The sequence below is a fragment of the Alosa sapidissima genome, chromosome 8, assembly GCF_018492685.1.
Source record: "Alosa sapidissima isolate fAloSap1 chromosome 8, fAloSap1.pri, whole genome shotgun sequence".
NCBI lineage: Eukaryota > Metazoa > Chordata > Actinopteri > Clupeiformes > Clupeidae > Alosa > Alosa sapidissima.
In genome coordinates, this window is record NC_055964.1 from 24,680,015 (window position 1) to 24,703,181 (window position 23,167).

The 23,167-nt window shown below is 42.8% G+C and overlaps 1 protein-coding gene across 5 annotated transcripts; it reads right to left on the reverse strand.

Moving 5' to 3' along the window:
- Positions 1-464: 464 nt before the first annotated feature.
- On the reverse strand, positions 465-9,229 carry si:dkey-164f24.2 (calphotin). 5 transcript variants are annotated; one of them, XM_042100514.1, is made up of 11 exons: positions 9,034-9,229; positions 6,508-6,871; positions 6,107-6,408; positions 4,306-4,359; positions 2,857-3,294; positions 2,274-2,342; positions 1,816-1,962; positions 1,612-1,713; positions 1,390-1,434; positions 1,214-1,280; positions 465-1,101 (listed from the first exon to the last, which is right to left on the reverse strand). In XM_042100514.1, the coding sequence occupies exons 1-10, from the start codon at positions 9,076-9,078 to the stop codon at positions 1,227-1,229; spliced, it is 1,620 nt and encodes a 539-aa protein (XP_041956448.1). In that variant the 5' UTR covers positions 9,079-9,229; the 3' UTR covers positions 465-1,101; positions 1,214-1,226. The 5 variants fall into 5 exon arrangements, with proteins under 5 accessions (XP_041956448.1, XP_041956447.1, XP_041956446.1 ...); XM_042100513.1 differs by having other exon boundaries at positions 6,107-6,468; positions 9,034-9,228; XM_042100512.1 differs by having other exon boundaries at positions 1,211-1,280; positions 6,107-6,871; positions 9,034-9,226.
- Between the last annotated feature and the right edge of the window lie 13,938 nt (positions 9,230-23,167).

Here is a 23,167-nt window from a genome sequence, read left to right on the forward strand (position 1 = left end):
TCACTTCAAAAACCTCAACCATTCCAGTGCTTAGCTGCTCTACTATTATACTCCATTCAGCCATTAAACCATTTATGACATGGTTCCCGGTCTTCATAGTAGCCTTATGAACACACTGTCTCCACAACCTGTGTAGGTCATATGCATCATAGTGCTTTGGATGCTGGCTACATGTATGGAAATATGATTTATTGCTCCTGATTCAGGCCTGCCTGCAGTAACCTAAAGATAATTCACAACATGGCAGCGTGCCATGGACATCTCAACCCTTTGTCGATTACCCTTCATTGGGTTCCAGTAACTGGATTGGTATTATAAATACTGGCATCTTTGCATAACATTGTTTCTGTTGCACAAACACATTAATTTATTTGGAAGTACTGGTATCTTTGCATAAAAGCATTTGGTAAATCCAGTAACTAAACTTAAAAAATAAATAAATAAATGACAGAAAAAAAACAGGGTCACGGTGAGTTCTGTTTTTTTAATGAGAGCGAAAGAACCTTTACAGCTCTGTCTGTTGTGGACCATGGCTTCCAGCAGCCATCTTGTACCAAATAGACTTGTTTACAAAAGGCAGGAGGAGTAGACAACACGTGTGGCCTGACAGTCCGACCCCTCCAGCACTGGCTCCAGAGAATAGATGCAGTTTCTCCAGTATTAAGCACTGATGCAGGACACTTGTCATCATAACAAGTGGCACACAGCACATACATACACACCAAAGGGCTCCTCTCTTAAAATCCATTCAAACTTAAGAAAAAAAGGCACCATTTGAAATAGTAAAACGGGAGCCTTTTGGAGGCAGCGCTTTTTACAAAAAAGGTCAAAGGAAAAGATGAGGCAAATAAAAAAACTGTTTCAATACAAAAATGGTCCAAATATGAACATATAAACTGTGATATTTCACCAACTGACAGCTCCCATGTACGCATGTTTACAGTGACTGCAAATATGCATGAGGAGGCGGACGCCAATTAAAGAGCCAGTATTCACATGAAAATCATGACATCTGTCTGAATCCCCTCTTCACATCCAAGAGATTTTGAGCCCACACATGAAAAGGCACTTTGAATGTAGACATTTTGAGTCCATCGTGCACTGAAAGAGACAGAGAAAAATAAATTATATACTTGATATGGTTGTTGGTATATGGCCGATTAATTGACCTGGTTGTTGATATGTGAAGACGGGAGGCTAGGACATTACTCACCACCACATCATGTTTAGCTCTCAATAGCCACTTCTGCTGCCATGTGTCCATTTATGGCCTCCACGACCTGAGCAGGAAAAAAAAAAAAAAAAAAAAGTTTCATGTTAGGAGAGGCTGAACAAATTTGAAAGATGAAAGTCTTTATGTATACAGATTACAGAATGTAAGATAATTACAGTCTTGGTTTCAATTTCCACTTCAGTCACAATTTCCTCTTTAGTCTGAAATGAAAATTAATGGTATGAATGTGTCAGTTATGGATTTGCCACATACAACACAGTTTCCATTAGAGGGAAACAAAACAAATGGGCTTAATTGAAATGAAGACTCAGGCCATGAATACATGAAATCAGACCAATCGGTTCTTGTGTTAAATGGATTCTGAAACGTAAAATTACCTTGAGGACTTCATTTGTCGACAGAGTGATGGGTTCAGCAATAGGGTCCACCTCTAACTTCTCTGGTACAACCACAGTCTCCTCAATTGTGCTAACAGGAATCTAGAGAGAGAGACAAGAAACAATAAGGAAACAGAAATGCAATGCAGGGTAGGCATACTGTGCAAGTAGGCAACATACAGTATGTGTCAAATTAGGACTTACAGGTCCCTCAGTGTCAGCAGGTACAGACATGGCGGCCTCCACAGCAACAGCTGATTCTGTCACAACAAAGTCCTCAGCCATGGTGTCAGGGACCGGCTCAACGGGGGCCGCCTCAGGTTCCACGACAGCAACGGGGGCGATATCAGCCTGAACATGGGGTAATGAAAATGAGCCATTTTAACAACCAATCTATACCAGACAAGCTCAGCCCATCAATACATGTTACACATGTAATCGCCAAACTGTTTTACGTAACTAAAAACATAAACGTAAACAAATGCAAGGATTACAACAGAAAATGTATTGCTAGGTAGGGTAATGCCATGTTCATTGTACCACTTAACTATAGAAAATATTTATTTATGAAGTATTATCGTAGAAAATACCTAGTTATGACATATTTTCTGATTGACAGAAATCACTAGTACAAAGCATTATGGAGGGATTATAAAACATACCGCAACAGCCTCCTCAATCTGGGCAGGCACATCCTGAGACACCTCTGGTTCTGGGGCATCAGGAGTCTCCTACAGGGAAATAGATAGATAGACAGATAAATAGATAGACAGATAGACAGATAGATAGATACTTTATTGATCCTTAAGGGGAAATTCAAGAATATGGAGGATGTCGGCTAAACATGTAACAAGGTGTGAGTGGGAAACAAATAAACAATGCACACCAATAGCTGCAAGCCCTGAGAAAGAGAGAAAGCTTTTGCTGTGGAAGCTTTAGAAAGAAGGCATGCGTATAGGGCCAGAAAAGAGACTTTTGTGCTCTGCTGCACAGAGAGAAGCCTTTGCCCCAAAACCACACAGCAAGGTTTTAGTTCAGTGCTTCCATGCAAAAAGACGTGACCCTAGAAGCTGAGAGGTGTGGCAGTAAACCAGACAAAAGTGAAGAGAGGTGGCGACACAAGTTGTGCTGAAGAGGGAAGAGTAAGCAGCTCAGCGGAGGGGAGCAGTGAAGCTGGCCTTAGTGGAAGATGTGCAGGTGAGTAAGAGTCCAGGAGCTCTGGAGAGTTAAGAGAGCCGTAGTAACCTCAGGAAGCTGCTCTGCTTCCGTAGTCTCAGAGACTGCCACCTCTGGCTCTTCAGTCCTGACCTCTTCTACGGGTTCTTCCCTTAAAGTCTCCACTACCGCCTCTTCCACTTTGAGTTGTGCACTCACAGTTTCAGCAGCAGGTTCTGTGGTGACCGCTTCTTCAACAGCCTCCACGGTCACAGCTTCAGTCGTGTCTTCAACCGATTCCAGCTGGGGCACGGCGACAGCTTCTACCGTTTCCAGATCAGCCGAGGCTTCTTCGACTGTCTCTTCTGAAAGGGTTTGGGCTTCATCTACAGGCTCAGGTTCAGCTAACACTTCAGCGACAGGCTCCGATAAGACCGTCTCTTGTTCTTCGACTATGGGTTCAGGTGCAATCTCCTCTGGTGCTTCAGGGGTAAGCTCGCATGCCACCACTTCCACCGTTTCTGCTGTCTGTGACCACATTTAGACATCCCAGTATTTTACATCAACATGCCAAAAGAAACATCAGTTTGTTTTGTTCACATACATAGACATAATTCTGTTAAAATATTAGGGACTGCCCCTCTTGTCAGATAGTGCAAGTACTACAAATTGAAATCCTCATTAGCCTTTTTAACAAAATGTGTGGATTTGTGTGTTTATATAAAAGACTACTGAAGAAATGTTATCATTTTGTAAATCAACTGGCAATTAATGATCAGTTATAAATGCATAGTATGGCAGTTGAATGCATGTAATGACACTATTGAGTAATGCAATGCTTTGCTTCATTACCTTTTCCAAACAAACCCTTTAATGGTCTGCTCAACTATTTAGCATAGTATGCCTTGTTTTGTTGAATCACTAACAGATTGCACTTTAAAGGAACTCTATGTAAGAAATGTATTTCAATTAATCATAAAATGGCCCTGATACGTCACTAGACATTAAGAAATCATGTTCATTTCAAATACTTATATTACTGACAACAGTAGTCCGGCCATTTAAAAAGTGAAGTTGCAGCCCTCAACTGATGTTGATGTTGTGTTTTGTCATGTCATGTTGTGTTTTGGCCTGATGCGCCACCCTCTACCTATCTACTAATCACAAAGTCAGTAGTGTTTTGGCATCCGGGTTGGCAACCTCGAGTCAGGGGGGAGGGGGAGGGGATACACCGCTCTACAGTCATTTGAAAGGGATTGGAGTACCAGTTTTGGCCACAATCTTACATATGGTTCCTTTAACTATTCATATTTTTGTTAACAATTAATTTTGTTTTATTGACCCATATGTGCTATAAGGTTGAAGTGTGGTATATCCAAACTAATGCTGGTTGGCAATCTTACAACAGCCTCAAGGAAATGCAAGAGATTTCCTTGTTTTTTTTCCCCTGGCAGGGTTAACACAACACACATTCACAGAGCAGTCTAATAAACAGTAAACAGGGCAGCTTTTCTGCTGGCCATGAAAACATGTACAAACCTCTATGGTCTCCTGGACAATGGCTTCCTCACATGGAGCAGCTAGCGTCTCCACCTAGAAAAACACAGCAAGAGGAGAGGTTACAATGAGCTCCAGAACACTCAATCAAGGGCTGGAGGATGGGAAGGGGCTCCAGTCTCAACTACTAATTGGGATTGTGGATAATGGTGTGAATGTGGTTCAATCATGGCCATTAAACAATTATGAAACAGGATAAGGGGGCAGTAGTGTCTCTGCCTCCTTCATGGCAGGGGTGACAGACACCCGTTTTAGGCATACATGTGCATTGACTGAATGTGAATGAGCAGCCAAAGACCTGGCTGTGTGTGTGCGCGTGCACACACATGTCTGCTAAGTGATATGGGGGATATAGGGGGCCACAACATATGATATGGGGGATATAGGGGTTAAACAACATGCTGAAATATTACAGTTAATTGCATAACAGTCCTGCAACACACACACATATAGATACTATCTATGCATTGTTAACCATACATTCATGTGCCTCATGTTTGTTGAATTGTGTTAAAGATTAAAGATTGCTTTTTTTTATGTATAAAAACTAAAAGCTATATTTGGAACACACAGCCAACATATCTCTATTCAGAGTCTTTGTTTCTCCACACACAGGAGGCATCAGTGCAGAGACAGCCATTATGGAACAAAATGTTCAACTCTTCCTTCCCTGCCACCCCTCCCTCTCCCACTCCTTCCCTCGGCTTCCACTCCAGTGCTGTGAGCTCACAGAACATAATGTGCCCAGCGCAGCCAGGCGCACAGACGTGAGCGAGCGGGCGAGCGCAGCCACTCACAGGAACACACTCAACACACACAAAGCCATCTCCATACTGGACCCTGCTCCCTCAGGCTACGGCACTGGTCAGACTACATTTACTCATGCACTTGTCTTGCACACAAAAACCACACACACACACACACACACACACACACACACACACACAGGGAGCTCACAAAGACCCAGCACCCACAGATGGGCAGGCAGTTCAGCACGAGACATGTGGAGGACTGGAAGACACCCTATGGGAGCTCCTCCCCTTTCTATAAGAGCCAACACGTGCCAAACGTGGGCAACAAATCACCCACAACCCCCTGCTTCCTAAGACCACGCCCCCCCCTCCCCCCCTCTCACTTACACACACAGATCAATCACACAAACCATGAAGCTTTGTGTGGAAGTTCTCTTTCAACAAACACACACACCCCTTCCCCATACACCAACGATCAGCCACTGACACACTCACAGCTTGGGCCCCACAGGCAAACGGGAGGAGGGCTGGGTGGTGGAGCGGGTGGAGTAGGAGCCCAAGAGGAGAAGAGAACAGAATGTTCTGTCTCCCATAGACACGCTTTCCTTAAAGATTGGGCCACGCCCCTCTGAAGGGGGTGGGGGCAAGGGTTCAAGGGGGGTGGGGGGTCTCACCTGAGTTACCAAAATGGATCCAATTTTGCACCCGTCTTTAATGACCACTGATCCAACCCTGCAGCTACCCTACACCCTCAGCCCTGTTCATGTGTGGAGGAACATGCCATACGTGCCTCCGCTGAGTAAACCAAAACTCCCAGGAGAAGCAAAGCCACATTTATTCTGGGAAGCCTGCATCCTCACACATGTACAGGACATGGCCAGGAGGAAAGGCGTGGCTGGCGCAACCGTTAGTGACCATGTGGGTTCAGCCACGTGTGCACCACAGGCCCACTCAAAGCTTGCACTTGGTGGCCGAGGCCCAGGGACCAACAGTTTTCCCATATAGTCACAGGCAGCACTCATGACACTTACCTCTACTTCTGGAGCTGGAATAGGAGAGTTCTCCAGCACAACTGGAGCTTCTTCTGCCAACTCTGCAACAGGAACTTCTTCGACAGGCGCCACTTCCTCAACAACGGGAATGGGAACTGGTTCAGGTGCTTCCACCACTTCGGGCTCCTGAACCACTTCTGGTTCATCCGCGACTGGTTCTGGAATCACTGCAACTGGTTCCGCCTCCGTCTCTGGTTCACAGACAGGTTCCAGTACCACGTCAACTGGTTCTGGTTCACTGACTGGTTCTGGTGCCACAGCAACTGGTTCTGGTTCACTGACTGGTTCTGGTGCCACAGCAACTGGTTCTGGTTTACTGGCTGGTTCTGGTGCCACAGCAACTGGTTCTGGTTTACTGGCTGGTTCTGGTGCCACCGCAACTGGTTCTGGTTCAATGACTGGTTCTGGTTCTTTGACGGGCTCAGGTTCTACAGGGGCAGGTTCTGGAACTGCAACTGGCTCAGGTGCAGGGCTGGGGGCTTCAACCGGGGGACAGCTTTTCACCTCTGGGGTTATGGGTACAAGCTTTGGGGGTTCCACTGGGGGGCACATAGACAATTTTGGAACTTCTTTGATAACAGGAGCAGGAGCGATGACCTCTTGGATCTTTGGTTTAGGGGCCGGGGCCTTGGACGCCTTGGGTGGTTTGGCCGGGGGTGCACCCGGGGCAGAGACAGCCCTGAGTGCAGGAGTTCCTTTAGCTGTAGCAGCATACTGTTCCTCCAGTGCCCGCCTCTGTGCCTGCTGCTCAGAGAGAGGGGAGAGAGACAGAGAGAGAGAGAGAGGTTAGGTCCATTGTGAAAATGTAGTGTTTGTAGGGGAGGACAGTGATGTGTGATCGTGTAAGCTGTGGGACTGGGGGGCAGTGAGCCATGGGTGTGTGTGTGTGTGTGCGTGTGTGTGTGTGCTTTAGAGGCAGTGAGGTGTATGCCAGCAGTGCCCCATGCTCCGGATAAGTGTTCTGACAGGCTAAGCACCCTAGAATGCTACTATAATCACATTATAATCGCCCCATAGTCTCATTAAAGTCTCATTATCACCACATTACAATCAGCCACCTCGCTCTACTGAACATCACTACGGCAGGGCAGCCAACAGCAGACAGGGCTTGTGCTGTTTACCATGTGTGTGTGTGTGTGTGCACTTAAGCCTGGATGACCAGAAAGCCAACATCAGCAAAGAGCTGAGCCCTCTAACTCACACAAACACACTGACAGACACTGGCAGATCCGTGCACACACACAAACATATACGCAGAAACAGCTTCATTAGACAGTATTAATGGGTGATGTTGCCATGGATGGGGACAAACCACATGGGTGTGCACTGTGCAGCCTAAAATAACCAGGTTAAGCATAAGGGTCAGTTCATCCCTCAAGAGCACAAGGGCTTATGTGTGGAAGGTATTTCTTTGGATAAGATAAACATGAAGTGTTTAACTTCACAGTGGCAGGAGCTAGAAAAAGGCTCACAATATAAATATTATGCTAGGTTTGTGTCATAAACATCCATGCATGCACAAACCAAAACCTCTATTCTATTTATCAACATACAAAAGCCAGATTTAGAAGGTGAGGGCATTCTAACTCAGAGGAAAAATAATTCACTGATCTAATTCGTTAAGACTGCCTAGTTCCACAGGAATGTGAACGCCCACCGTCCTCCCCCCTCAATACACACATAGGGAGGGCAGAAGCCTAGATAAACACGGCGATATTGGCGGGCACGCGCACGCGAGGCACAGTGTACCAGAGCGCGCGAGCGACAGTCCGACAGAGATGCTAGAGATGATACATGTAGCCTACACGTTAGACTAGTTATTTCGCTTTTTTTACATAGGTTACTTGGGGAAATATAACGCATTAATGTCAATGTAAAGGTAAAATGGGGCAACTTGATTAGCCGGCACTACATCCTGCAGAAATGTAGGACTAATGATCTAATCCCGACATTCTCCTAAACTCAAATACGCACATGCACGCACATAAATACAAACGCAGTTCGGGAAGAGACAAGTTGAACATCTTGTTCCAATTTTTTTGTCTGTTTTATAAAGCGGAGATTGTGTAAGACTAGCCTAAATATTACAAATCACTGTTCCGATGAATAAGATTCATTGAAAAAAATGCGCCCGAGAATTAATGGTAAACATCCACAAAGATGTAAGGAACATCTTGTGCCAAAGAAACACGGGGTACACGGGGTCCAGCGGCCCTTTGTTTAATGCCTGTACGGCGTGGGCGCGCTCGAGGCACACCCCCTCCACGCACTAACAAACGCGCAACTGAATTTTATGAGTACAAGTGATCAAATGTATACTTTCGACAAAATATTTGAATTATACAAAGTAAAAACTACACTGCACATTAAATGTACCACGTACAAAGATAGCCAATGAAAATGAAGCACTTTTGGAAATGGAATTTTGCTGAGTCTTAAGGCCACTTATAAAAGAACGCACACCCAACTAAGAAAGTTCGTAAAGTCTTTCTGGTTTACCTAGGTAGGTAATAATTAGCCTCATTGACACCAGACCCCTCTCAATTGAGAGTTGGTCTGAAAAAGGTTAATTGACTTACGACTTCCAGCAGGGGCGTAATTAGCAGTGAAATTAAAATTAAATTGATGCATTAAACCTTTACCAAAGCGTTTCAGAAGTGTAGCAGTCCTGTAAACTAAGGTCTTAAACGTAGTTGTTCACTCAATTAAAGAAATACACGTCCATGCAGGATTAGATTGTATGTGCGTGTCCGTGTTTTAAGAACATTGGAAATGGGCTTCAATGGCCAGACAGATGTGCAGAGCAAATCTCAAATGTGCCAAAAGTGCGTATGGGTATTCCTAGGATAGATAAAAATAGCTTTCATACTCTCCCCAAAACAAGATTTTTGACATTTTTGACTTACCACTCTCCTCATGCGGCGCTTATTCTTCTTTCTCTTGCTAGGCATGGCTGCACGAGATCAGATACGGACCAGGAGCCTGAAAGTCTCCGGAAGACCAGAGGAGATGATGGAGATTCGGGCGGCGTGCCGATCAGAAGACCAGAGAACAGTGCGAAGCTGTACGTAGGGCTTTATTTAAAGCACAGATCATTACATATGCCCCTGCGGGTCTATAGAGGCGGGAACTCTGTACCCATCACTGGAACTTCTGATTGCAATTAGCATAAGTGGGCGTGTACGGTTTTTTTTTTTTTTTTTGTGCGTGTTACATAACTGAATATCATGCGTGCGCTGCACGCGTGCACAGCCCCGCACCCTATATACCTAATTTCAAGCCCCAGTGTGAAGTGGCCAGAGCGTGGCTGGAGCATATATCCAGACTTCAAATAATATCTGTTGGCCAAAACAAATTGTCCAAACAGATAAACAGTTGTTCTCACACCATAATGAAAATATCAATTGCACAAACAGCATCCCTGCTTCTCTTCTTTAATCTTATGTTACTTAATTAGATTCCATCATAAATCACATGAGGAATTATGCAAAAAGGCATCAGATGACCAGTTTTTCTTTATCAGAAACATTTACATTTACCTCCAACTCACATGCATGTTCAATGTATGTGCAAAGGAGCACACACACAAACTGCTATCGTGTTTTCTATTGATCATTGGCCTTGGCTTATCGGTCTGTATGGGACTATATGTCCTGGTCAGGAACATGGTGTTTGAGAATAGACACTGCCTAATCCTACACAACCAACCCATCCCCCAACACACACATACCATACAAAAATATACTCATACATGCTCTCAAAAAACCTCATGAAGATTCACACGTGTTAGATACACGTACAGACACAAACACAAATTAACACATCCCTGTGTAAATTTTAACACTTCTTACACAAAATCACCAAATTACCAACTCCAAACTACCAAATCACTGCTACATTCACTCAAATAGGCAAACTAGTCTGCAAGTAGTATCTTATGGCTGTTGTGCAAACAGTAACAGATACTAACACGTGCAGACTCATTTGCTCTTACATACACACATATATGCACACACTCACTCATATACTGGGAAATATTATACAACCTATATGATGAGTTTGTTCATATATGAGTTTCTCTGGTGGTGCATTTGGACATGTGTATGTGACTTGACTCCCGGCACTCCGTGGAAAGGAAGTTCAGAAGTCTAGAAGGGGGAGGGGAGGGCGAAAGTTAGAGAGTACGTGTGCATACATGTGTGTGTTGTGTTCAACTGTCATGATCCCTCCCTCCATCAACACACAAACTGCTTTCTAGATGTGCACACACACACAAACACAAATACACACACACAGGCCTACCAGGCTGTTGTCTTTCTTATTTTGCTGACTCTTGCGGGAACCTGACCCAACAGGTGTGACTGAAGCCATCAACAGGTGTGATTGAATCAATGATCAAACACACACACACACACACACAAACAAACAAACAAACAGTGGTATACAAAACAACCTTTGTTTTTTTCCAGGTCCCTCCCACAGTGACTGACCCAAAACACCCAAGTGTCAATGAGTTTCTGTGACAAGTGATTCAAAGATTGTGTGTTATATGAATAACAAAGTGTGTGTGTGTGTGTGTTTTAATGCAAATGTGTATGTGAGAGAATGTGCATGTGTGTGTGTCATGTGAGTGTTTGTCAGTCATGATAGACTTTTGTCTTTTTTTTCTCCCGTCGTTACAAACAACTCTGTGTGTCTTGTTGTGTGTGCTGAATGTGAGAGTGGGCAGAGCCGGGCTTGTGGTGGCCTTTGTCCACAAGGGGTCACCTATTTGAAGAATCTGGTTGTAATTTAATACCCCATGCTTCCCTTTCTAGAAACAAATTCTAAAAGGAACCTGGACTGAGTTAGTTCATGTGGAAACTCCAAACCTTTACATGTGCATTACTGGACCACAACAACAGAGAGATGGTCAGAGAAAGTGTAGGCTGCCCACTCCAAGGGCAGCTTTAAGGATTTTGGAGTGAGCCTGTTACTGTTATAACCCCCCCCCCCCCCCAAAGGTTTTTGTTGAGCTTGTGTGAGTTTCAGACGCTCTGCATTCCAGGAGTTGGGGGTGGGTAAAGTCTTGGTTTAAGATTACAGCAATGAATATGCTAAATTCATGAGACGACTACATGTGTATGACAATTTTGATACGATTTTGCATGAGAAATAGTCAGTGTTAGATAGGGTGGAATATATAAGCGAACGTTTGCACAGGCAATAACTAGAGTTTGTGGAGTTTATCACATCGGTAATGCCACAATACCACTTCTGCATGTTGCCTTGTAATGATCAGCTTGTAGCAATGAAAACTATAAATCAGCCATTACCTTTCACCTTTGATTAATAACTTTTGGTATCCTAAGTGACAACCACCAATAATGGGACCAAACTCAAGTAAACACATCTGAGAGTTGTGTAACACCTGCAAGAGACATAGGTGTTAATTAGTTTTATTTCTTCTTTCGATCAATAATATGTCTGATGGCAGACTTGTAAGGAAGGATCTCCTCCACTCTGGACAACAAATGGATGGCCATTTGTGCAGTGGGTGAGCTAGATGTAACCTACAGCCACTGTGTGCTTTGGTCTTCCTGGTCGTTTCCCTGGAGACCACAAGCACTGGAACCAGCAAGACAAGCAGGAAAAGAAAAGGGGAACATGAGATGTTGTTTGACCTGGTCTGTGAGTGGAGACATTTAAAACACGTAGAGCTCCCAAGTCTCCATACGGCTCATTTCAGAACTTTGTTGAATTTCATGACAGTCATGAGGACCTATGAAACCTATGACAAATTGCATATGAATAAATGACCACTGACAGTGTATAACGTGTTGGTTTGCTTGCTGTTGATTGTGAGATGATTGTGAGGACCTCCGTATATTTGTTTTATTTTTATTTTGCTGGGTGCATGTAAATGAGCTCCAATGGCCTTCATTTACTTCTCTGGTTAAGCTCCTATTTCTTAAGGCAAGTTATCTGTCATTTAGTCTGTGTCACTCTCTGAGTAGTTTCCGGGTCCAGCAGGTTAAGAATGTTATCTAGTGTGTTTGTGTGTCAACCCCTAACGTGAGACCCTCCCCCACAAGCACTTAAACTCAACAACCCCGTAAGACACCCACCAAACTCACACACATCCCTCTTTATACTCTCTCTCTCTCTCTCTTTCTGTCACACACACACACACACGTTAATGTTTCTCTTAGAAAGCACCGAGTTCATAACTACATTTAAATTTCAAGGACTCCCTTGCCTTTATCCCACCCCTCCTCCGTGAACACAGTTTTACTGAAGATAAACTTTCTGAAACATGTTGTAGTGTTGGTGTGAAGTACACAGATGCTGGCATTACTATAATAATGTTGATGAGATTGTGCATATTGCTTGTTTAATCAACAATAGTCTTTAGCTATTATAGTTTGCCAGTTGCTCATTCACATTCTCTGCACAACAACAGAGATCCACATTGTCTTATAACTAAATTTCCTGCTATGTGCCCAGGGCCATGTGCTTGGTTGTGTGTGTGTGTGTGTGTGTGTGTGTGCTTGGCTGTGTGTGTGTGTGTGTGTGTGTGTGTGTGTGTGTGTGTGCGTGCGCGCGCAAGTGATGAATGGCTGGTTGCTGCTGAGATGGGGGTCGGGAAAGGAATATGAGCTCAGTCAGAAACACATGTGTCCAGAGCAACTCCAGAAAGAAGAGATAGAGAAGCCTTTAGCAAGTTAAGTTTCAGATGAGCTCATGCATACGAAACTGGTCAAATAGTCAATATGAAAGACTGAGTGCTTGGATGCGGAACTTGCATGGCTGCATGTGTGGATGGAAGTAAATAGATCAAAGGGCAGGGACATTGGGCTTCAATTCCTTGTGCTAGGTAATGGATTTCCCACAGCGGCCAATCAATTTATCATATACAATTTATCATTTATTTATCATCAAAAACAAAGTCATCATCAAGAGCATTTCACTGGGGTTATCAAGCAGGCACCTTCCTTCATTGGTGTTTAATTGAATTAGGCTCACAACACCTCCAGAGGGCTTAACAGTGGTGTCTGGCATCCCAGACCCAGCCCTCTCCACATGCATGATTGGTTTTCTACCAACAAATTCTTTGGTCATTCCTCTTCGATGCTGTGGCCATTTCTGATGTGATCAGCAACATAACCATGTTGCTGGAGGAATGAATGTGTGAATCACAGTGGCAGTACATTTTAATCAGTAGTGATCCAGTGACTACATTATCATAAAGTTTAAAAAATAAACATAAAATGTCTGAGGTGAATGTGCTTTTTCACTATTTGTTTGATTGGGAAAAAGGTAAAAAATAAATAATAATAATAATAATGATATTCTATAAATTAACAAGTATATGAGCAAAAACATCAGCTAAGGTTGAAAATGCATGTTTGGGTATGAAGAGTAGAGTGTTGTTAAAGGGCTAAGGACATTGGGTACAGCTGTTGCATAAGGCCTGAGGGGGGTGTGGACCTTTAGGTGTTTGAAATTGAATAAGGTGCGTAGTAGCAGATGAAGTTTTGTCCATGCCCACTCGCAACGGCCTGGATCTTGAAACTGTGTTGTGAGGTCTGATTGGAACTGTTTGCAAAGCACTCTGAGCCAGTTCAGTTTTCGTAATGGAAAGACCAAGTGCTCTGGAGAATGGTGTTGGCTGAATGGTGAAGACGGAGGGGGTGTGGTGCAAACACAGGGAAATGAACAAAGGCTACAGAGTAAAGTCCTGGCAGACATGGGTGTTGCAGTGTTTTGTGTGTTCAACATATTCACTGAAACCGACACTATGCTCCAACAGAACAACATAAATCAGCCGTTATTTAGAAAAAAAACCCTGCACTTCTACCTCCACCTAGAGCCTGTTATTTGTTTCGCAAAAATCCACAGCTCCCAGTTCTTTTGGTCCAATCAGAGTAGGGCTGTGTGAGATCTGACTGTCAATCATAGTCTGGTGCTGCCTCTCATCGAGTTTGTGCTTGCACTGACGAGCACAAACGCGATGAGAGGGTGCTCTGTGGTAGCGGGGGAAGGGCATGAGAGTTGTAAACATTCAAAAAGTCCCCTCAATCTGTCAGGCTTGCCAACTGCAGCTTTAAAACAACTAAAAAAGTTTTTTTTGTTTTTTTTGTCACTGGTCACATGTTGGATATCTGTATTTTAACTTGAGTTTTTAAACTAATGTCTGCAATTGCAGTTGTGAGGCACTAGGTCTGTATCTGTTGTTGCCTAAGTGTCCCAAGGAAAGCAATGCTACAGATTAAAAGTTAACATAACAAATCAGCGTTAGAAATACAATCAATAAGCTAATGAAAAATAAAAGGTTATGCTGCAACCAACTCAAATAGCCCAATCAAAACACAGTAGGTTGTAGAACCTAGCACAGATACCAGGGTATCTGCACATTTTCCAAGTGCAAATGTAAAGACTTTTAAGACCTTAAAAGACTATACCACAGCAAAAAGATACATACGACAACTAAAATTAGTTTTCTACTAATTTTAACCCCCACCCAATTTTGGATGTCTACATAAGTTACGAAATATATTTTGGCGAAAGAAAAATAATTGTGTGAATTACCTTCACAGCTATAAATGCCCAATTTTAGGGTCTGGGCTGCTTGCTTTTGAAGCTGGCTGTACATATCTGGTTGTGCTTACTGGCTGAGACTGACTGTTCTTCACCTGTATCTGTAGTAGCCTATGGACCCTTTCAAGAGAGTTCCATTATCAGCATCATAGTTGGCCCCACAAGACTTCCTTTTTAACATTCCATATGTTATCTTAATGCAGAGGAAGTAGATTGGGGCCCAAAAAGAACGTTCAAGCATTGTTTTTGTTTACCTTGTTGAAAGGGTCTATAGACTTTATGGTGTTGTGATAACATTATATGACCTGATTTTATGTGTGAATATGCAGCCGTTCTGCAGTCTTGATCAAAAATAAAAAAAAATATGCGGTTATATTTCACAACTTTTGCGAAGTAGGCCTACTGGGAAAGGCTGGCAAGCAAGCTGCTGACAGATATTACAGGTATTATAACTTAGACAGATATTTTCTTCACCTTGGCTAGGCCAACAACACACGCTGGAAAGATGCAAACTAGGGATCGATCGATATGTTTTTTTCAGGGCCGATACCGATATCAATTATTACCAAAACAGGAGGCCGATAACCGATATGTAAAACTGATATTTCAGTTGTCAAAAAGGGGGGTAGATAGTAGCCTAGGCTATGGCGATATGCTGAAAATTTTCATTAAAAAGAAAAGCTAACTTTTCTTTCTTCGTTTGATACACAATTGTATCAACTTGCATCACAAGTGTAAATCCTGTGTGTCATGTTAATCCAAGAGCTGAGTGATAGCAATTATTATGACCGCCGCTAGCGAAGCGGTCATATAGGGATTGTCAATTCCCCCCCCCCCCCCCCCCCCCCCCAGTCATCTACTTCCTGAATTTTTGGTCAACGATACCTGGGACACCGAACCACCGGGGCACATGAAATTTGGTGGGTATGTAGCCCCACTAGACTTTTACGGGAAAATTTCGTTTGGTCCCCAGGGGCCACTACTCCCCCGCGCTGGGCCCCCTGAAACCCAAAAAATGCAGTTTTTCCTAAATAACTACCTGAACCGTGGCACCGAGGATGAAGACATTTTTATGGTATGTTGGTCTCAAGGGCCCACATCAACCTAGCCCATAATCACTCATTTGTGATTTGCACCCCCCGGTAAAAAATGAAAATGCAATATCATTCTGCTTTAATCGCCCCTCTCTTCAGTTAAGATGTTCATAACTGGACCAAATTTTATGTGTGTGATTAACCTGACATTCTCTGGGGGTATGCCAAGTTTCGTAGAATTTCATCCATGGGGGGGGGGGGGGGGGGGGGGGTGGTGGTGTGTGTGTGACTGTACACTCATTGGCCTGTAGATGGTGGTGCACACATATACACACGCACACACACACACACACACAGGCATGCACATCAGTATCGGCAATTACAACAGGCGATACATAATTACAAATTCAGCAGGATTAAAGGAAAACCAAATATTCATCAATAATTTGGCTGCATTTCCAGTATTGGCGTCACATAGTCGTTTGTCCACCAGATGGCGCATCGTTGCAGTGAGACGTAATTTTGTTGGAAGTTAATCTAAAGTGGGTTGGAAAGACACTACGCTTCCTACAAGGACAAGACTGTAGTTTACCGCAGAGAACGTTTTAAAAGGGTAGGATGATTTCTGCATGACATGTAACTCCCATTCTTCTTGAAGCCGAAATGAATCTGAGAATGTTTATCGGACATGCTTGGTTTTTACTGCAGGTAGGCTACATTAATCTTAAGTTATATCAATAGCCTAGAGTAGGTAAAATAATGTTACCGTTAGCATTGGTTGAGTGATGGAGGCCAATTTGATTATTGATGTATTTGTAGAAAACCATGCGGTTATAGGCTACCAAGAAAATTGATAACAGCACTAATTGCATCTTTCGACTATCATCTCATTTGCTTATGACCATAACCTAGGCTACTAACAGGAGCTAAGTGAGTTAGCCACAACACGTTCGCTACGTGATGGTTTTCTAATGGAAAATATATAGGCTACCTGAAAGATAACCTGTATGATGCATCCTAAACACCTGGCTGGGACATTTAGCTCAAAGTCTCAAAAAGCCTCTAAGTCAACGTCATTCCCAAACACCCATATAGGCTACTTCAATCCTCTATTTTCAAAGGTGATTCAAGTAAGGAAGAGCATGGCTCAAAGTAAAGTAACTAGGACTGAAACTACAGAAATTCGTCAAAGTGAATAATTTGTGTCAACTCACCGCAATGTAGATTTATTAACGCACCTGTGATCTACATCTCCATTTAAACCAAATGTTTTAGAGCGCACGTTGAGAGATGTATCCAGGGCAGGGCTGTACCTACACATATTTGTTGCACAGTAGATACAGTACATATTTGTAGTAGTCTATGTGATTAAAAAACACGTGTGTGTGAAGTATCCAAACAATGATAACGCTTTCATTATGGCTGCTTTAGCCACAGACCTTGAGCTACTGTACAGTGGGTTGGGTTCCATTTAGAAGTGTCGCTTTCCGTGATTCACACAGCTGCGTGAAATGTATTACTAATGATATGCAAAACTATTAACTTTTCGCCAAGAGGTGGCAGCTTAAGTCCGCTTGATACTGTAAGCCATTGGTTCCCAAAGTAGATTTTATTTGGGTCGCCAGCATAGCCTAGTGACAATTTATGTTGTGTAATAGGCCTAGCATAGCTTATATAGCCTATAGTTTGTTAACAGTCACGGTTTTGTCATAACTCCCTCTATGCATTTTTGCATTTAGAATAGCTCTGAAACCGGGGGCGAACACTTCGCAGGGGGGGGCGCCAGTGCGTGGATATCTCAATCGCAAAATTAAACAATATTTCTATCGGGCGCCTACCATGGACTAGGCTGGGTGAACTCAGCCTGATATGCCAGCGATTCCTTTTCAATTTCTTAAAAGATTGAGCTTGGTCTGGCGAAAGCCAGACTAACCATGGACCTGATAGTTGCAAAATGCAAGGGAACATGAATCAGCATATTATTTGCACAAACAATAACGGACAGTAGCTCTTCAACTTGGCCCGTTAAAATGTGTATGAACAGTCTAGCAACGCATTTCATGAAGGCCCTTTTGGACATGTCAGTTATTTGCACCACTGGGTAAAACGGCATTTTGTTTTAGACTACTGGTATTTAATTTGTGCATTGACAATAAAGCTGAATATCATATGAACTAGATGACTAAACTTATGCATATGTAGAAGAAACATTCACAAAAATCCATGACATGACCTCTCTTCTTGATAGCTGTTGAAAACTGCATGGAACTGACAGGGATTGTTTTGTTTAATAAATAAATAAATAAATAAATAAATAAATAAATTAATTATACCTTCTGCTTTCCCCAAATACAATGTAGCCTACAGCCAGGTGAACCTTTCATCAGTCCAGTTGCAATGGATGGACTGTGATGAACTGCCCTACTTGTGATTGTTTAGATATTTTAAAGGTTTTTTAAGAATGCTACAATTTTTTTGGCAAGTGCTACAAATCTATTCACCTTTGCAGGCCAGTAGGCTACTTTGTGTGCGGCCCGCAAACACACATTCCAAACAAGCATACACAAAAGTTTCAAGAGTGGGGGATGGAGTAGAAGATGGAGACTAATTCATTAATATGATTTATTTTCACGGAGTGGATGTACAGGACTGAGCGGCGGTCATATTTTGTACCGCTATGTGGTACATCTAGTTTTCATAGGCATACACAATGGGCTATGTGCTTGTAAGGGACCTGTCACAAAGAGGATGCTTTGGCATCGTGTGTGTGTGAGTGCACGAGAGAGGGAAAGGGAGAGGAAGAGGTGCATGCGTGATGGCAAGTGTTACGGTTGAATAGTTTAACAAAACAGTTTTAAAATAGTTCTTAGGCTATTTAAGCATGCAATTTGTGTCCATATGTAGGCTATAAGCTACACTTCTGTGAGCCTAAAAGGCACGTAATAGCCAGCTCAGGACACGATTTAGTTCAGGTCGGATTAAATTACGGCTGACCCTGTGCCTGTAGTCTTTTCTGACAGTCCGTCAAAAAGCAGCAACTAGACTTTTAGATGTTCGCTATCGCATAATTTAGGACTTGTCTACTATGTAGGCCTAAGGGATAACGTCCGCCAAGGTGTCCCGTTATTAACAATTAATTGACGAGGCCTAACTCCCGACGCGCAGCACCCGAGTTTGTAGGCCAACTAGTAAACGGTAGGCTATATCACTAACGTGCATCAATTGGGAATTCGCTAAATGAAGGAGGTGGGTGCTTTAGGCTACTTATTGATCCGGATCAAAGAGACAATAGCTTACAAAGTGGTGTTTTTGTAACTTCACTGTAGATGATTGTGACACGTTCACATTACAACTTCAGCAATGTAAGGTAGGCCTACCTTCCTTACCTTCGAAAAATAGCTCCGTACAGCTGAAGCCCAGTCTACAATATGCCTCAGTGAGAATTCTAAACTTTCTCTGTGTTCAGTCTTCGATCCTCATTGGCTGCATTCGTGCTAACTAACAAATCAGACGGTGTAGTGGGCGGGACAATGCTCTCGACCACAGAGTAGCAAATGCAGGGAGTGAGAGACGCTTTACAGACAAAGTAGCGCGTTTCATTCTTTATCCATTTCAGTATCAGCTTATCGGTGGAAAAAATGACCGATACCAATCATTATAAAAATGCTAAATATCGGCCTTAATAATCGGCCCGGCCGATAATTGGTCGATCCCTAATGCAAACAGATCAACTTAACATGTACAGTATTTCCTTCTGATTGCGAAAATGCAGTCAAAGTCAGTCCATGGTTCCTTCATAAATTGCGCAGCAAATTATCAGACGAGTGACAGAAGCACTGCGCATAATTTGACCAGCAGTCTTCGCGTCCATAGTTTGTGAAACCATGCTGCAGCCGAGCAAAGATTCTAGATGCCCAGCGCAACTCCAAAAAGGAGGACAAATGAGCGTCCGGCTTGAGACTGCGCCGGACACCGGACAGGGCTTTTAAAATCCATATGTCCGGCCTAAATTCGAATGTATTGCCACCCTAGCGCTAACTGGCTTATCAACTTTCTCCCGCTCACGTAGGCTACCTGCATATCTCTCAGGCCTCGGCTACACCACGAAAACGTCACAGCACAACGGTACATATTATTACCGTTTTCACACCTTTAACCACACCCGTGAAAATCATCTTCACTCTGCAACCACTACACTTCCTCCCATAGCCTTATATAGTCACTTATACAATTGCGTTCGGATGGATGGAGACATTTCACTCGCTCTCTTGCGCTCACTCACTCGCTGGTGGTCCCATACGCAAATTTAATACCTCCCTTTCGAAAATTCAAGACATCCCTGACAATTTTAGGCCTTAAAAACCAAAAGTTGTATTTAAGACTTTTTAAGGATCCGCGGGAACCCTGAGATAGGCTACTGCTGAACACAGGGTGTAAGAGTAGGGGAGAACCGGCACAATTGTAACACTTTTTTATTTTTCCAATTCAAACTCGATTTACACAAAGACGAGACTTGAGATGTGAAATTTGACCAGAACAGAGTCGTACATGTCTACTCCATGAAAGTTGAAACATAATTGAAAAAAATATGTTATAGTTTGTCAATAATTTAACTTAACAGCGACATGTACCTTTGTTACAATCTTGATGCAGCCATAAAAAAAGTGCGGTACAGTTGTAACAGTATAGCGTAATGAATCTAACAGTGCTAAAATCGTGAATCCTATAACATTTTTTAACACAAAACACTGCTGGGTTAAACAAAGAGCATCTGTTTTCATATAAAATCAACAAAAAAGTCCAAATGTATGACTGTTACAACTAATTGGGTGATCGCGGCACAAAAATCATAATCCATAACTCGCAATGAGAATGTTCGCACATGCGCGATAAAATCAGTTCATTTTGCCATAGAGACTGGTGTTACAACATGTTTTTATTTTCATTTAATTGCATTTGCTGTGACTATATAAATCAAATGGCACTCATGTTAACTTGAAACAGAGGGACTGAAGATATGAATGACATGTGATTGAAGTCCACACGCTCAAATTTCACGAAGCAAACTTAAACAAACAGTTATGGTTAAAATATAACTAAAAAATTGCAATGCTTGAATTTTGCACCTTTTTGCTTAATATCTCTGGTCGTATTTATAGTAGACCATTCATATTTGGATGGCTATAAGATTATACATAATTACATGATATGTGTCTGTTTACATTTCCGTAGCTACACCATATCTTGAGAATAAAACAGTATTACATTTGTACCGCTGTTACAATTGTACCAGTTCTCCCCTACTAGTAGAGACAGATCAACTCAAAGGACAGGTCTTTGATCTGGTTGGATACTGGATACTCTAGGAAAGTGACAGACACTCTTAAATTACGTATCAAAAGAAATGTACATTATTTACACCATTTAGATGATTTGAACCATCAGGGGCATTCTCTTATTGGGACAGCCGTGGCCTACTGGTTAGCACTTCGGAAATGTTACCGGAGGGTTGCCGGTTCGAACCCTGACCAGTAGGCACGGCTGAAGTGCCCTTGAGCAAGGCACCTAAGGGCTTCTACATACCTGACGCACCCGACCGGTAGCGCGACAACGTGACGTCAAAATGACGTAAATCTTGCTGGCGCGCCAGGATTGAAGCCAGGTAGCGCGAGGTAGCGCACCACCAGAGCCCGTTTCTCTGGCACCACTCATTTTTTTTCAGACGAGCGCGACAAGGCGGAAACAGGAAGATGGACTAGTTCGAGGGCAAGCGAGAGTTGCAGTGTTTTGTTACAGTCGTGAATTTTTAATAGTTTGCTGGATAAGTTAACAAAGTTACCAGTGAGAGTTGCAACACATAGAATTAAGAGGAAAGAATAGAAACAATTTATTTTCAAACAAAGGATATTAAGGCCTGAACAAAATCTCTTTCCACTTCAGGAAATTACACAAACTCAGCTAGCTGCTAGCTAGCTAGCCAGATAACTAAACTGTTTAAATTAAAATTTCCCTCGGGATGACTAAAGTATCTATCTATATATCCATCTATCTATCTATCTACCTGTGCACACACCTTGGAAACTAGATGATAATGATAATGGTAGTTGTGAATAGTAGCAACCAAAGTCTGAAGTACCATCACAGAGGCTAGCTAGGTAGCTACTAGTGTTTCTTACTGCAGCTTCTTCTGCTGTGTAACGTAGTTAGCGTTAGTCTTTTCACAACAGCGACACCTCTGTTCAGGAGAATATTGCAACTAGTGTCGCGACCACCACGCGCGAGTATAAATGGTTACGGCTCTTCTGTGACGTCAGATTGTCGCGCTACTGGTCGGGTGCATCGAGTATGTGGGACGTTTAACCCCTCATTGCTCCCCGAGCGCCGCTGTTGATGCAGGCAGCTCACTGCGCCGGGATTAGTGTGTGCTTCACCTGACTGTATGTACACTGTGTACTGTTTCACTAATTCACGGATTGGGATAAATGCAGAGACCAAATTTCCCTCACGGGATCAAAAGAGTATATATACTTATACTTATCAGTAGTAGAAGGGGGTAGTGAGAATATCCAGAGTCAGAGTCAGAGTGGGAATCATTTTGTCAGGGTTCAATGTTTAAAAAAAAAAAAAAAAATTATATATATACATCTCCTCAACTGTTGTACAACCATTCATTTGATACCAAACATGAATATTAATTAATTCATTCATTCATTCCGCTTTCTCCATTATCCCCTGAACACAGTGATTGAGCTATTGTCCAATTTATCCAGCCATAGGTAACTAATTTACTAATTTAAAGTCTGCAAAATGCCAACTATTTCTTGAGGACTTCCTCATAGCAGTGCTGGCATTTTTGTAGCTGAAGCAACCAATTTATTTAACAATATATCAAGATCACAGAAATGTAATGTACAAAGCTACAATAAATCAATGCCAAATTTGAGTTACTCCTAAAACAAAAGGAATGGCAAAAACAGTTTAGAAATGTAAAATTCCACAAGGATTTTTCGGAATATTAAAGTTTCAACATTTACATTTAGCAACTTGATATGTGGCCTGTGATCACATGAGGTGTTTGAGGATGGGTCTGGCCTTGTCTTGTGCTCCTAAAAAAGTATTTCAGTTCAGACACGGAGAGAAAACATGACATCGGCATAGGCCTACAGGGCAGACAACTGTAGGGGCCGCAGTGAAGACCACAACAGGAGGCTCCTACTGTCCGATCATGTATCAGTCCTAGGTGATTAATGTCGACTAAACTAAAACCACTTCCCTCTGACTAGCAGCTGCTGTCTTCACTTAATAAAAAACCATATGACACCCCAGTAGGCCCGTCTTCACCACACACTGACGGCAACAGCCCCTCCCTCTCCATTAACTGGTTTCTACAGTTTAATCCACACGGTCCTGATTTGTTTTAATATAT

What these genes read in the sequence shown, in the direction of transcription:
- si:dkey-164f24.2 (XM_042100512.1), bottom strand. Translation starts at nt 9,078, where the DNA reads ATGCCTAGCAAGAGAAAGAAGAATAAGCGCCGCATGAGGAGAGTG. An exon ending in TTGTCCAGGAGACCATAGAG is followed by an intron (nt 3,295 to 4,305) that starts GTTTGTACATGT and finishes ATGTGGTCACAG; the next exon opens with ACAGCAGAAACGGTGGAAGT. An exon ending in TGGAAATTGAAACCAAGACT is followed by an intron (nt 1,281 to 1,389) that starts GTAATTATCTTA and finishes TTTCCTGCTCAG; the next exon opens with GTCGTGGAGGCCATAAATGG.